This window comes from Populus nigra, chromosome 17, assembly GCF_951802175.1.
Source record: "Populus nigra chromosome 17, ddPopNigr1.1, whole genome shotgun sequence".
Taxonomy (NCBI): domain Eukaryota; kingdom Viridiplantae; phylum Streptophyta; class Magnoliopsida; order Malpighiales; family Salicaceae; genus Populus; species Populus nigra.
Window position 1 is genome coordinate 4,880,106 of NC_084868.1, and position 12,490 is coordinate 4,892,595.

At 32.6% G+C, this 12,490-nt stretch overlaps 1 protein-coding gene across 1 annotated transcript; it reads left to right on the forward strand.

Annotated features, from left to right (window-relative positions):
• Positions 1–1,609: 1,609 nt before the first annotated feature.
• On the forward strand, positions 1,610–4,217 carry LOC133676948 (stress response protein NST1-like). Its single transcript, XM_062098766.1, has 2 exons — positions 1,610–3,623; positions 3,956–4,217. Exons 1-2 carry the CDS (start codon positions 2,185–2,187, stop codon positions 4,053–4,055), a joined length of 1,539 nt encoding a protein of 512 aa, XP_061954750.1. The 5' UTR covers positions 1,610–2,184; the 3' UTR covers positions 4,056–4,217.
• Positions 4,218–12,490: the final 8,273 nt, after the last annotated feature.

Here is a 12,490-nt window from a genome sequence, read left to right on the forward strand (position 1 = left end):
TTTATTTTTTTCAAGTTTATTAAAATAATGAGGAACAAATCTTATAAATTAAAAAATTGAAAGAGAATGAAATTGAAAAAAAATATAATTTTATAAATTATCTCAAATAAAATAAATAATAATCAAAATAATAGAGATCAAATCTAACAAATAAAAAAATTGAAAGATGAAGAAATTAAAATAATAATAATTATCATTTCATAAATTATATTAAATAAAATAAGTAACAATAAAAAAAATAAGGACTAAATTTAATAGATAAAAAATTTCAAATAAAAAAATGATAAGGAAAAAGAAAATAATAATTATAAAAATAAGAACAAAAGTTAATATAAAAATCAAATTCTAAGGGATGAAATTGAAAAAAAAATATTCAAAACAAAATATATATAACAATTAAAAGTTTGAGGACTAAATTTGATATAATCAGCAAATAATATGACATTTTTAATTTTTTAACAAGTTTTGGAAAGTGTTTTTTCCTTAAAATAAAAGGAAAACACTTTCCTAGAAACCAAGTCAAATTTTTCTTTGACCAGAAAGTGTTTTCTATTGACTAACTTTTCTAATGATAAATAAGCACAAGAAAGTTTGGAAAATAATTTCCAGAAAATCACTTTTCACCAAACAAACGAGACCTTAATCAATATAATCGAAGTAAAAGATGAGGCTTTTTAATACGTCATAGAACTTGGTTGCATGACTTTATATAAATGGTCATAATTATTAATCTAATAATTGGATCAAACCGAAATTTATGAAAATATTTTAAGGGTCTTATTACCTATAGGGTTAGAATTTTGTAACAATTAAATATTAAGAAGATTTTCCGATAAGGTCTAGAAGTTATTATCTTAATTGAGCTTTTATATATTAAGACATAAATTTTGTTATTTTTTTTAAAAGTACTATTAAATTATTTTATATTTGGGTTTTAATTTCAACCTAATATTCAAGTAGGGTTTATTTTATTGAACTATAAATACTTTCTCTAATTTCAAAAATAATATTGGAGTATCTTACTATTGGTTCTTCATTGAATTATTCAAAAGTTATCAAAGATTTTTTATTTACAATATTCAACCTTTATAAATTTGATTTTTTATTAAGGTAATCGTTTAGTTTTATAAAATCTGATTTTTAATTTTTTAGTTAGAATTTAATTTTTATTATGTGTTCTGGGGCTCTTAACCTCCAGGTTTATATTAGTAATTGGTATCAGAGTTTGGTTTTAAAACTAGATTTTATTTATCTATTTTTAAATTAAATTTTATTCATGTTTTGAGTTTTATTTTTTATTGTTAAGTTTAATTTTCTCTTAAAATTATGGGAACCTAATTTTCCTGTTCTTAATTTTGTCTTTAATTTTAAAAACATAAATTAATTTTATCATGTTATTTTATCTCCTTGTCACACAATCATTACAAAACCTTACCATTTATTTTTTTAAAATATCTTTATTTTTTAAATTTTCTTACACCAGCCCATTAAAAATATCTTTTAAAACAAAAATAATTTTAAAAAAACTTCTAAAATCATATTCAATCACATAAACAAATACCGCCTGTGCTCACTAGTGTCAGGTGGGTTAAAGTTCCAGCTTTCATCCAGTTTTTCCTTTCTAAAGAAATAAAGACCCAGGGGTCGCTTCCTAAAAAAACCAGCGGTACTAGTTACGAACGCAAAACCATGGGCAGTTTTCTGTCAAACACAACAACAAAACCGACTGCTGCGCTCTCTGTGTTCTGGTTTTATCTACTCTGTCACCATCATTCTCTAGGAACTTCTCACATCTCTCTCTCCCCGTCTTTCCTTTGTAATAAATATTCACCTGCCAAGTCTGAATGGGGCACTAAAATTCTCCAGGGTATTAAAGAAGTTGCTTTGCAGAACCTGATATCATGATGATACTTTTCAGCTTCAATCTTTCAGTTCTTGGTGCCTTGAGCAGTCATCTTTACTTGTTTTTGTTCTGAGCCTCAGTTCACCTGCTGTTTCTGGGTATGCTTTCCTTTTCTCTTTTTACCGCCGATCAATTATGCTCTAGAATCAATGCTCCAATATCTTAGAAAATCCCAAAGTTGGTTGGATATTATTCCTAAAATCTTGAAAGTGTTAGAGAAGTAGCTGACCACAAACTTTTCTCATTTTAAGTTAATTAATTAAGTGTAACTTCGAAAGTTGATGGAACACAATGGTTTAGGTGGTGGGATATTTCCGGGCATGGGATCAGGAATGTTAGGACTAGAATTGCCGCTCCACCAACCAGAAAACCCACAAAACCCTAACCACATGAACCATCCCCAAGTGTTAGCTTATACCGACCATGAATCTGATCACCGCCAACACTCCCAACAATCTGTCAAACATGCCTATCCTTATGCCTCCTCCACAAAGCCCAAACAATTATTATCGCCATTGAGTGATGAAGATGAGCCTTCTTTCACTGGAGATGACAGCACTACTGATGGAAAAAGGAAAATGTCTCCATGGCAAAGAATGAAGTGGACTGATCACATGGTTAGGCTCCTTATAATGGCAGTTTTTTACATTGGTGATGACGTTGGGTCTGAAGGGAGTGACCCTATAGGCAAGAAAAAGCCAGGTGGCCTGGCGCAGAAGAAAGGGAAATGGAAATCAGTTTCTCGGGCAATGATGGAGAAAGGATTTTATGTATCTCCACAGCAATGTGAGGATAAATTCAATGACTTGAACAAGAGGTATAAGAGGGTTAATGACATCCTAGGGAAGGGGACTGCTTGCAGGGTTGTGGAGAATCAAAATTTACTTGATACTATGGATTTGTCACCAAAAATGAAGGAAGAGGTGAGAAAATTGCTCAATTCCAAGCACTTGTTTTTCAGAGAAATGTGTGCCTATCATAACAGCTGTGGCCATGCTCCAAGTTGGGTTGCCTTTGGTAGTAATCACTCACCAGAGATGGCTACAGGCCCATCTCCTGCGCATGCTCAGCAACATCAAAGGTGTTCTCATTCAACTGAAAATGCTCAAGTTGTGACCAATTCAAGGACAGAAACAGAAGGGTCAAAAATGGCAAAAAGGGCAATAAATGAAGAGGATGAGGTAGAGGATGACGACGATGATGACAGCGACAATGATGAAGATGACTGCGAAGATGATGGGGATGAGGCAATAGAAGGCAATTCTAGGCATCAAAACGGGCATGGGCAAGGGGATGAAGACAACCGTGATGAAAAATCATCAAGGAAAAGGCCAAGAAAGGATGTGTTTTCAGCAACATCATCTTTGATGCAGCAATTGAATGGTGAAATAATGAACGTGCTCCAAGATGTTGCAAAGAGTTCTTGGGAGAAGAAGCATTGGATGAGGCTGAGGTTGATGCAATTAGAGGAACAGCAAGTGAGCTACCAATGTCAGGCGTATGAGCTGGAAAAGCAAAGGTTGAAGTGGGTGAAATTCAGTAGCAAGAAAGAGAGGGAAATGGAGAGAGTAAAGCTAGAGAATGAGAGAAGGCGGCTTGAAAATGAGAGAATGGTACTGATTGTGAGGAAGAAAGAGCTTGAGTTGCTTGATGCTCAACATCAGCAGCAGCAGCAGCAGCTACCTTCAAACAAGCGGAGCGATACATCTTCCATTGCTGGGTAAATTGTAGTTATATCAGATCATCCTACAAGATAGTTTTGATTGATAGGAATGACATTTTGTTGTAGTTCTTCAATGTTTGTTTTATGTAATTTGCTACCATTTTCCTGTACGCGCTACCCTTCAATGATGACAAGTTAAAATATATCCCTAATTAATGTATAGGATCAGGAAATTCGGAGTGTATTTTGCTTAAAAACATGTTCTCTTTGTTTTGAAGATGATGCCCTGTTCACTTCAGAGTACCATCCTTACATATTCATTTCCCACTAATTAAAACTCTGCTTCGAGAAATGATATGGGCTTAAGAATTTATTTTTTTTTTTTGCAGAGAAGGAAAAAAAAAAGTGACAGATGGAGTTTTTTCTTGCGTTAATTTTGCGAGAGTTAAAGCTCCGGGCGGATATTATTTGATGAGAAACTGTGGATAAATCAATAAGAGTCAGCCCCGTTGCTGAAGCAGGGGAGTGAGATTGGGCCAACTAGCAAATTTCCTAAGAGGGCTGGAAAATATAATATTGTCGAAAACCAGAAGTCTTTGTAATATATTTTTATTGTGTTTGATTTATGCACGGAAGTCATTCGAAATTCAAATAAATTTATTATTATACCCTATAATAATAACAGGTGATAAAATTTAAAAGATCATCAACAATCTTCCTTCCGCGAATAGGAGCAGTCCGATGGCCATTCCCTCCTGCGCGCCTCATGTTACCTTCAGAGGTTATATAATGGTCATTGAGTCCTTACACTCTAAAATGGTTATATAATAGCTTAGTAGCAGGCACGTGACGTCGCCTCACCATTTTCCTATCTAAAATAGCAATAGGATAGGGAGGTGAAGTTGGATCAACAGGAAATGGAAGAGTGCCTAGGTGATCTCCATAAGCAAGTTTCACGTGAGAAACATGGAATCCAGGATGAATCAAAGACACATAAGGTAGATCTAATACTACAAATCAAGTCAGGTTTGAATTTGATTTTAAAATATTTATTGACTAGTTTTGCAAGATCGAGTATATTTTTCAAACTGTATATCGAAAGAAGCTGAAATTTTATAGGAAGATATTAAACACATGAAAATATATTTTGATAAATTTTTAGGTCAAACAGAGTTCGAGAATATATTATTTCAGAGAGTCAAAGTTACTAGACAAATCTTGTCAAATTTACCACACTAGACCTTTGTGTAAGGAGATACTAGACACATGAAAATATATTTTGGTAAATTTTCAGGTCAAATGGAGTTCGGGAATATATTATTTCAGAGGGTCGAAGTTACTAGACAAATCTTGTTAAATTTGCCACACTAGACATTTGTGTACTGTTTGGGACATATATGAAGTTATATGTGTAAGTTTGCTGCAATTAAGCTTGGGCTGGAAACCAGACATCTCAAGCTTTTCAACCATATATATGGTATGCCCCGTAATTCATCCAAACAAGAGAGAATGATGTGTTAAGAATGTGTGAAAATTAGAGATTCGGACTACATGGAAGAATTTAGCATGAAAACTTTGTTTTTATTATTTTATTTTATTTATTTATTTATTTTATAATTATTTTTTAATTTAGGTTTGTTCTGGTCTATTAGAAATTGTTTAGTTTGTTTTGGCCCATTAGACATTGTTTAAGGATTTATTTCATTATTGGACTTATTAGTTGATTACTAGTTTAGGCTCATTAGCTTGCAACCCAAAAAGGATCCATTAGGATTAGTTAGAGAAGACTATATTATATTTTTTTAGCTGCAAATTTCAGCAGCAAGTTGGAGAATAAATATGAGTTTTCATTTTCTTTGTTTGTGGCAAAACAATTTTTTTTATAGGGACAAAGATCGTACACTGACTTGTCGAAAACTAACTGATATTGTGGCGTAATTTGCATACTTAAGGTTCTTAGATACAAAATTATTTCTGGGTCCAAATCATTTTTCAACACTTATGGTTCTTAGGTACAAGATTACCTCGGGGTCAAGGTTGTAACAAACTTGATTTTTAGCTTTTTAGGTTATTATCTACTTTATTGAGGGTTGCTTGACCACATGATAAAGAGATTCATATCATCAAATGTATAAAAAACCTTACGAACTTTATCAACGACTTTAAAAAGGGCTATAAAATCATGAGGAAAGCTTTTGAAATGGATGACGAGCCACAAAATTTGCTTATAATCCTGCAACTTTAGATATACCATGCCTCCAATCTGAAAATCACAATTAGTTCTCTTCTTATCAGCGTGCTGCTTCATACGATGATGTGTATGCTGAAGATGATACTTGCGTAAATGCAAAATAGACTCCTTATCAAACAACAATTTATCAATTGCCTTAACTTTATTCTAGAATCTCCAAGGGAATAGGATAAATGTAAAGCAGGAGAATATCCATAAAAAGCTTCAAAAGGAGATGCGTATCATACAATGGTTATTAGTATTGTATCATAAAGCCAAAGAAATCTTTAGGAATGGAAGATGTCATGAAACGTAGATAAGTCTCCAAATATCTGTTAACAACTCCAGATTGCTCATTTATTTGTGGATGATAGAAAGTAGACACGTACATATTCTATACCTTGCAGAGTAAACAAATCCTTCCAAAACCTGCTTAAAAATGGATTGCGATCAGAGAAAATGGTAATAGGCAATCTATGCAATATAAAAACATTATATAAGAATGCCTAAGCCACCACAGACGCAGAATATGGATGGGCAAGGGGAATGAAGGGTGCATATGTGGTTAAACGATCCACTGCAATAATAATAATAATATTGACAAGTAACCCTTCAATAAAATCCATGGTTATATGCACCGAGGCTTGTGGCCCAGCGGTCCTGGCAGGGTTTCCCTGCCTCTGCATCTTGGGTTCAAGTCTCAGCGTGCATGCCTGTCACCCCAGCGGTACCTTATCTGCCTACTGGGCTTGCAGGGTGTTCAATGGGTTCGGGGATTAGTCGTGGTGCGCGCAAGCTGACCCGGACACCCCAGGTTATCAAAAAAAAATAATCCATGGTTATATTAGTAAAGTAAACTAGGGAATCAACATGCAATGGTTTCGTATTTGCATTGTTGGCACATCGAATATGGTTTTATCAGTGAATATATCCCTTAACAAATTGGTTGGTTACACGTTTATTGTAAACTTTTATATATATATATAAACTTAATCTAGAAATTAAGATTCAAAGAAATTAAAAATTAATGTTAAAAGTGAAATTGAAAAATAAAAATAAAAGTGATGAGACACTTGTTAAGAAGGGAGAAAATTAACAAGAAACTTTAGGGACAAATTAAGATTGTATGTAAAGGAAGGGTTAAAGTGTAAATAATAAAAAAAACAAATATTAAAGCAACCTCCGCCCCCCCCCCCATGGTCGGCTATAGTTGGAATATAAGAGGGGAGAAAATTTTGGTTTTTCTTCAAAAAAAAAAAACAAATCTTAGATAAAACATTAAAGAATCAAGGGATTTAGAGGGCGGGTTAAGAGAAACACTCGCCACCACACCATTAAACACCTAAACAAGAGAGAAAAGTGAAGGAAATCAAGGGGAGAAACAAAGCAAGGGCATTTGACAGAGGGATTCATAAATTTTTGACTAATTGAGATTCAAAGACTAGATTATCATTCGATAAAGAGTTCTAATCCTAATCTAGCAATTTCATATGAAGTGGATAACAATTGAGGCGATTAATGAAATTAATGCTAGGGTTTATGATGTAAATTTAGGGGAATTGTAAATTGACTATAAATTGAACAAATCAAATTAGATTAGGTTAGGTTGGGTGTGAAATTAGGTAGAAATGATGAAGAAAATCATAAGGTTCTTAAGGGTCCAATGGCTAGCCAATGAAGGACCAAATTGCATAAAGTAGATTTGTATGTAGTTAAGATAAATTGTGGTGAACTAATGTATAATTGTGTGAGGAAAGTGATTTTGAAAAAAATTAGTTACAATTTAAAGTGTAATTGAAATACTATAATGTTGAGAATCTAGAATTTAGAATTTAGAGAGGATTGGCGCTTTGAAAGGTAAAGAAATATTGGGTAATGTTTGACTTTTCATATAAGAAAGAATTAATTAAAAATGTCAAGAATGAATTATGATAAAAGAAGAGGTGGTAGTGCCGGCCAAAGAAAAAATAATTGAAATAGAAATACGATGATGATTGTAGTATATGAATCGTAGTGTAATTGTAAATGTCGTTAATTCATAAGAACCTTGGAAGGTTGAAATTTGAGATATTGTAACAAACAAACGAGAAAAATGCATGTTTGAATAATAAGAAGGTGAATGGAATATTTTGTTGTTTGTGTAATTCATGGATGAAAAACTGGATAGTTTCATCTTTTGACTTTCAGAGGAGTTTAGGGCATGAAAATGATGAAATTTGGAATTAGTTTCTTCATAGTAGTTATAACAATGGACGTTAACTTTCCAACAAAATTGATCTTGCATAATTCGGAGTTATAAAACTTCGGATATAGACAAATATATGAGAGGTATTAGGGATGAGAATTGTGTTGGACAATTTCGTCGAGTTGCGATATCGAGTAAATTGGGTTCGTTAAAAGCTGAATTAAGTCTTCCCTTCTTCAGTCTAAATATAGTCTAGTAGTTGGTGAAGATTAGTTACAATCAAAACTATATTTCTTATGATTATAATTGTGATGTAATGAGAGACAATATTCTTAGTTCATGTTGAGTTTACACTATACTTATTCTTACACCATTAGTGTAACCTTTTCACCTTGATATAATAAACTTAACTAAACATAATGAAGAAGAGAAGCATAAATAAACAACATAAGAACATAAGTATAGTAAAGGAAATTAATGAAAAGCATAAACAAGAGATTAAGAAAAATATAACATGAAATAAAACTTAAACATTACAAAAAAATAAAGAAAGAAATAAAGAGCATGATCTTGATCTAAAAACTAAGATGCCTAAATGTATGACAAAGCCTTCTTTTATAGGCCAAATTCAAAACTATTGATTTGATGACTAATTGTTGAGTGGGTGGTCACATCTTGACTTGGTGACAATCCTTATCTTCTTGTCTGAACAAAACGTCCTTGTTAAAATTAGAATTTGAACAGGTAGTCTTCATGAAAGTTCTGGGAAATTATCTCAGATTTCTAACAAAACAAGAATCAACACATTTGGACTTCTAAAACTCGAGATATGGGCTGTAGGATAGATTCTGACTTCTCCGTTGTTGCTACCATTTGAACTTGAAAATAACACTTTTAAATCTTGGACTCTTCATCAAAGTTTTAGGCCTATGTCTTAGCTTTCCATACATATAAACCAGACCTAAATCCAAGTTCTACAACTCCTGTTATGATCCCATAACCAAATGGTGTTCCAGTATGGTTATTAAAAAACCAATTCTTGAACCTTGTGAGAAAGATGATGAGTCAATCTCTAAGGGTAAGGAAGGGGTTAAACTTGAACATTGCAAAGAACAGATTGATTCCCCACCAGTACTTCCATTTCCTCATGCTATGACCAAACAAAAGAAAGTCAATCATGATTCTGAAATCTTTGAAACTTTCAAACAGGAAGGAATCGAGGATGAAAAAGGCACCAAAAATGTTATCGCGGATCATTTGTCAAAATTGACAATAGATTCGACATTTGACATCTCACCAATTGCGGAATACTTTCCTGGTCATTCTTCACTTTCTATTGCTTCAATACCTTGGTCTACTAATATTGACTATTTTCTTGCTTCAGGATTTTTGCCAGCTCATTTGGATACCCAAGACAAAAGAGTTTTTGAGTGACGTGCAGAACTTTTATTGGGATGACCCTTACTTATTCAAATATTGTCCTAATCAAATATATCAAAGATGCATTTCTGACAATAAGGTAAGTAGTGTCATTAAAGTTTTTCATTCTAAGGCATGTGGAGATCATTTCTCGTCAAAAAAGAAGACTGCAAAAATCTTACAAAGTGGATTTTACTAGCCCACCATGTTCAAAGACACATATGCATTCTGCAGAACAAGTGAAAATTGTCAAAAGGTGGGATTTATTTCAAAGCATAGAGAGTCTTTAGATAATCTTCTATTGACTCTTAAGTCTCATTATAGTGGAGATGTGCATCGTGCAATTCATGATTTATGGCCTCATTTTCATAAAGAACATGATCGACTTAGTCTTGGGAATCTGACTAAAAAAGACCTTGTTTGTTAGTTTTTAAGAAAACTGGATCGGAAGCATATTTTCGACCCATAGAGGGCGTTTAAGCCGTTCTTGGACGTAAAACCAAGGGAAGATGTGAGCCACAATCACAACTACGATTTGAGCTTTAGTTTGTGAAAAATTATGTCTTTTGGTTTTTTAATAACATAATAGTTGTGTTTTGTTCTTTCTTATATTTGTTTAAGTGTGTTTCAGGTGATGTTTTTTATACTCTATCTTTTTACTTTAGAACATTGAGGACAATGTCTCGTTTTGGTTGGGGGGAGAGGGTAGTAGTTGATATTTTTTTTAAATAAATTTAACTAACTCTGTTTTCTATTATTAAAACCATTTGCAAACCTGTTGTTACTAGGATGATAGAGTAAAAGAGGAATTTTAATGACTCTTGAGACGCATCTTAGTAAACATTCTTAACAAGGTCTATCAGAATACTTCTTGAAATATTCAGGTTTACAAACTCTCGCATTGTTATCACTTGATTCTGCTCATATACTCATTTAACAAGTATTCTTAAACCTTCATTTTCACACACGACTTTAACATATGATTGTGGGTTGCACCTTGGATTATTACATTATTCATGTTCTTTTGTTAAAGGTAACAACTAAGGGAAATGGATAATATATAATATGCAAAAAAAAACAAAATAATAATAATAATAATAACAAATTGAATAAATAAAAAGGTAGATAAGTTTGGTTTCGTAGCCTCCTTGACTTAAGCAATTAAGCCCGAAGGGGTGTTTTAACACCTAGTACCCTAAAGTCAACTGACTTGGGAGCTATTGGCCCAGTGCTTGTTACATGGATTGAGAAGAAAAGCTTAAGGGAATCAAACATTGCACTATCTACGTATTAGTATCTGCAACCCGAGTTACTAAGCTCGTAGGGGTGTCTCAACACCTGATGTCCTAAGACCAACTGGTTTGGGAGTCATTAGCTGAAAGCTCGTTACATGGGTTCAAGATACATTGTGTTATAAATTCTTGCTTTATTTTTAAAAAAAGATAATAATCCCAACCCAAGGAAGTTAACCTTAAACATTGGAACAAAATTTTGTTTTCTTCCATGAAAAGCTCCATAGCTATGTTTTGATTTATTGAGCATAAAAAGAAGGTTTATTAATATCTTGTTTAAGTATGAAGCAAATATATAAATTTAATGAGAGTTTGTTTATTTGGATAGATTAATGGAAGTTGAATGATGAATGCTTTGCTTTGTGGTTGTTTTTCTATTTTAACGCTTTGATTACTAGGGACTACTAATAAATTGGTTGGGGGGTATGATTAGTACTTAAAAGTGCATTCTCATTAAGGCTTTATATCATCATATTGTACTAAAGTATCATTAAATTCCCTAACTAAAGCATGTTTTATAATAACAAGTCTGATAATATAATATATCTTTAATTTATGGTAAATGCTTGTTTTGAATGCAGGTATATCTCACAATTCAAAGGATTGATTGATGTGATTAACTATTGAAATTAAGAAGACAAAGAAAGGGCTAATAGAAGAGATACTGGTTTAAACTGGAACACCATTTGGTTATTGGATCATAACTGGAGTTGTAGACCTTGGATTTAGGTTTGATTTATATGGATGGAAAGCTAAGACATAAACCTAAAACTTTCATGGGAGTCCAAGAATCAATTCTGTCATTTTCAAGTTCAAATCTTAGCAACAACGGAGAAGTCGGAATTTGTCCTGCAGCTCAAACATTGTTCGGTGTTCAGCTCATTTCTTGAGTTCTAGAAGTTCAAATGAACTCTGGTTTTTTTTTTTTGTTGTTGGAAAGCTGAGACAATTGCCCACAACTTTCATAAGATAATAGGCTCTAATTCTGATGTTAGCAATGACGTTTTGGCTAGCAAACAATATCAATAACCAGCCAACAATGTCAATAGCAGCCAACAATGTCAAAAACCAGCCACCAAATCAATGGTTGGCCACCAACTAAATAGTTTGTCAACCAATCAACAGTTTTAAATTTTAGCCTATAAAAGGAGATATTTGCCATGTATTTAATCATTTTGGTTTTCAGATCAAGATCATGTTCTTGTTTTCTTTCTTTATATCTTTGTAATGTTCAAGTTTTCTTTCATGCTATATTAATATCTTGTTTATACTTTTTCATTTCCTTTCCTATACTTAGTAAACTTATATCATGTTTATGTTCTTATATTGTTTATTTATGTTTTTCTTCTTCATTATGTTTAGCTAAGTTAATTATGTCAAGGTGAAAAGGTTTCACTAGTGGTGTTAGAATATGTATAATATAAACTCAACATGGACTTTAATGTTTATATCCAAGAAAGATTGTTATTAACATGTTTTATCTTTTTATCTTACTAATTCTTAATACCTTGCTTCTTAAATGGTTAATCTAGATTTGTGTTGTATAACACTTGGTACATTAAATGCTTGATCCTTCATAGTCTTCGGCCGACATTGTTATTATGATAGGAACTTGATTTGTTGTTAACATAAACTAGCAACATGAATGCCTGATGATATTTATAAGTATGGTGTTACTTAGATAAGATGATTAATATGATCATGTTAATAATTTATAATGAGCTAATAACAATAAATCATCCGATTAGAACCTCCTTTGTGTGTGGTTTCCAGTTGAGTAATAAAAAGAGTTTATATT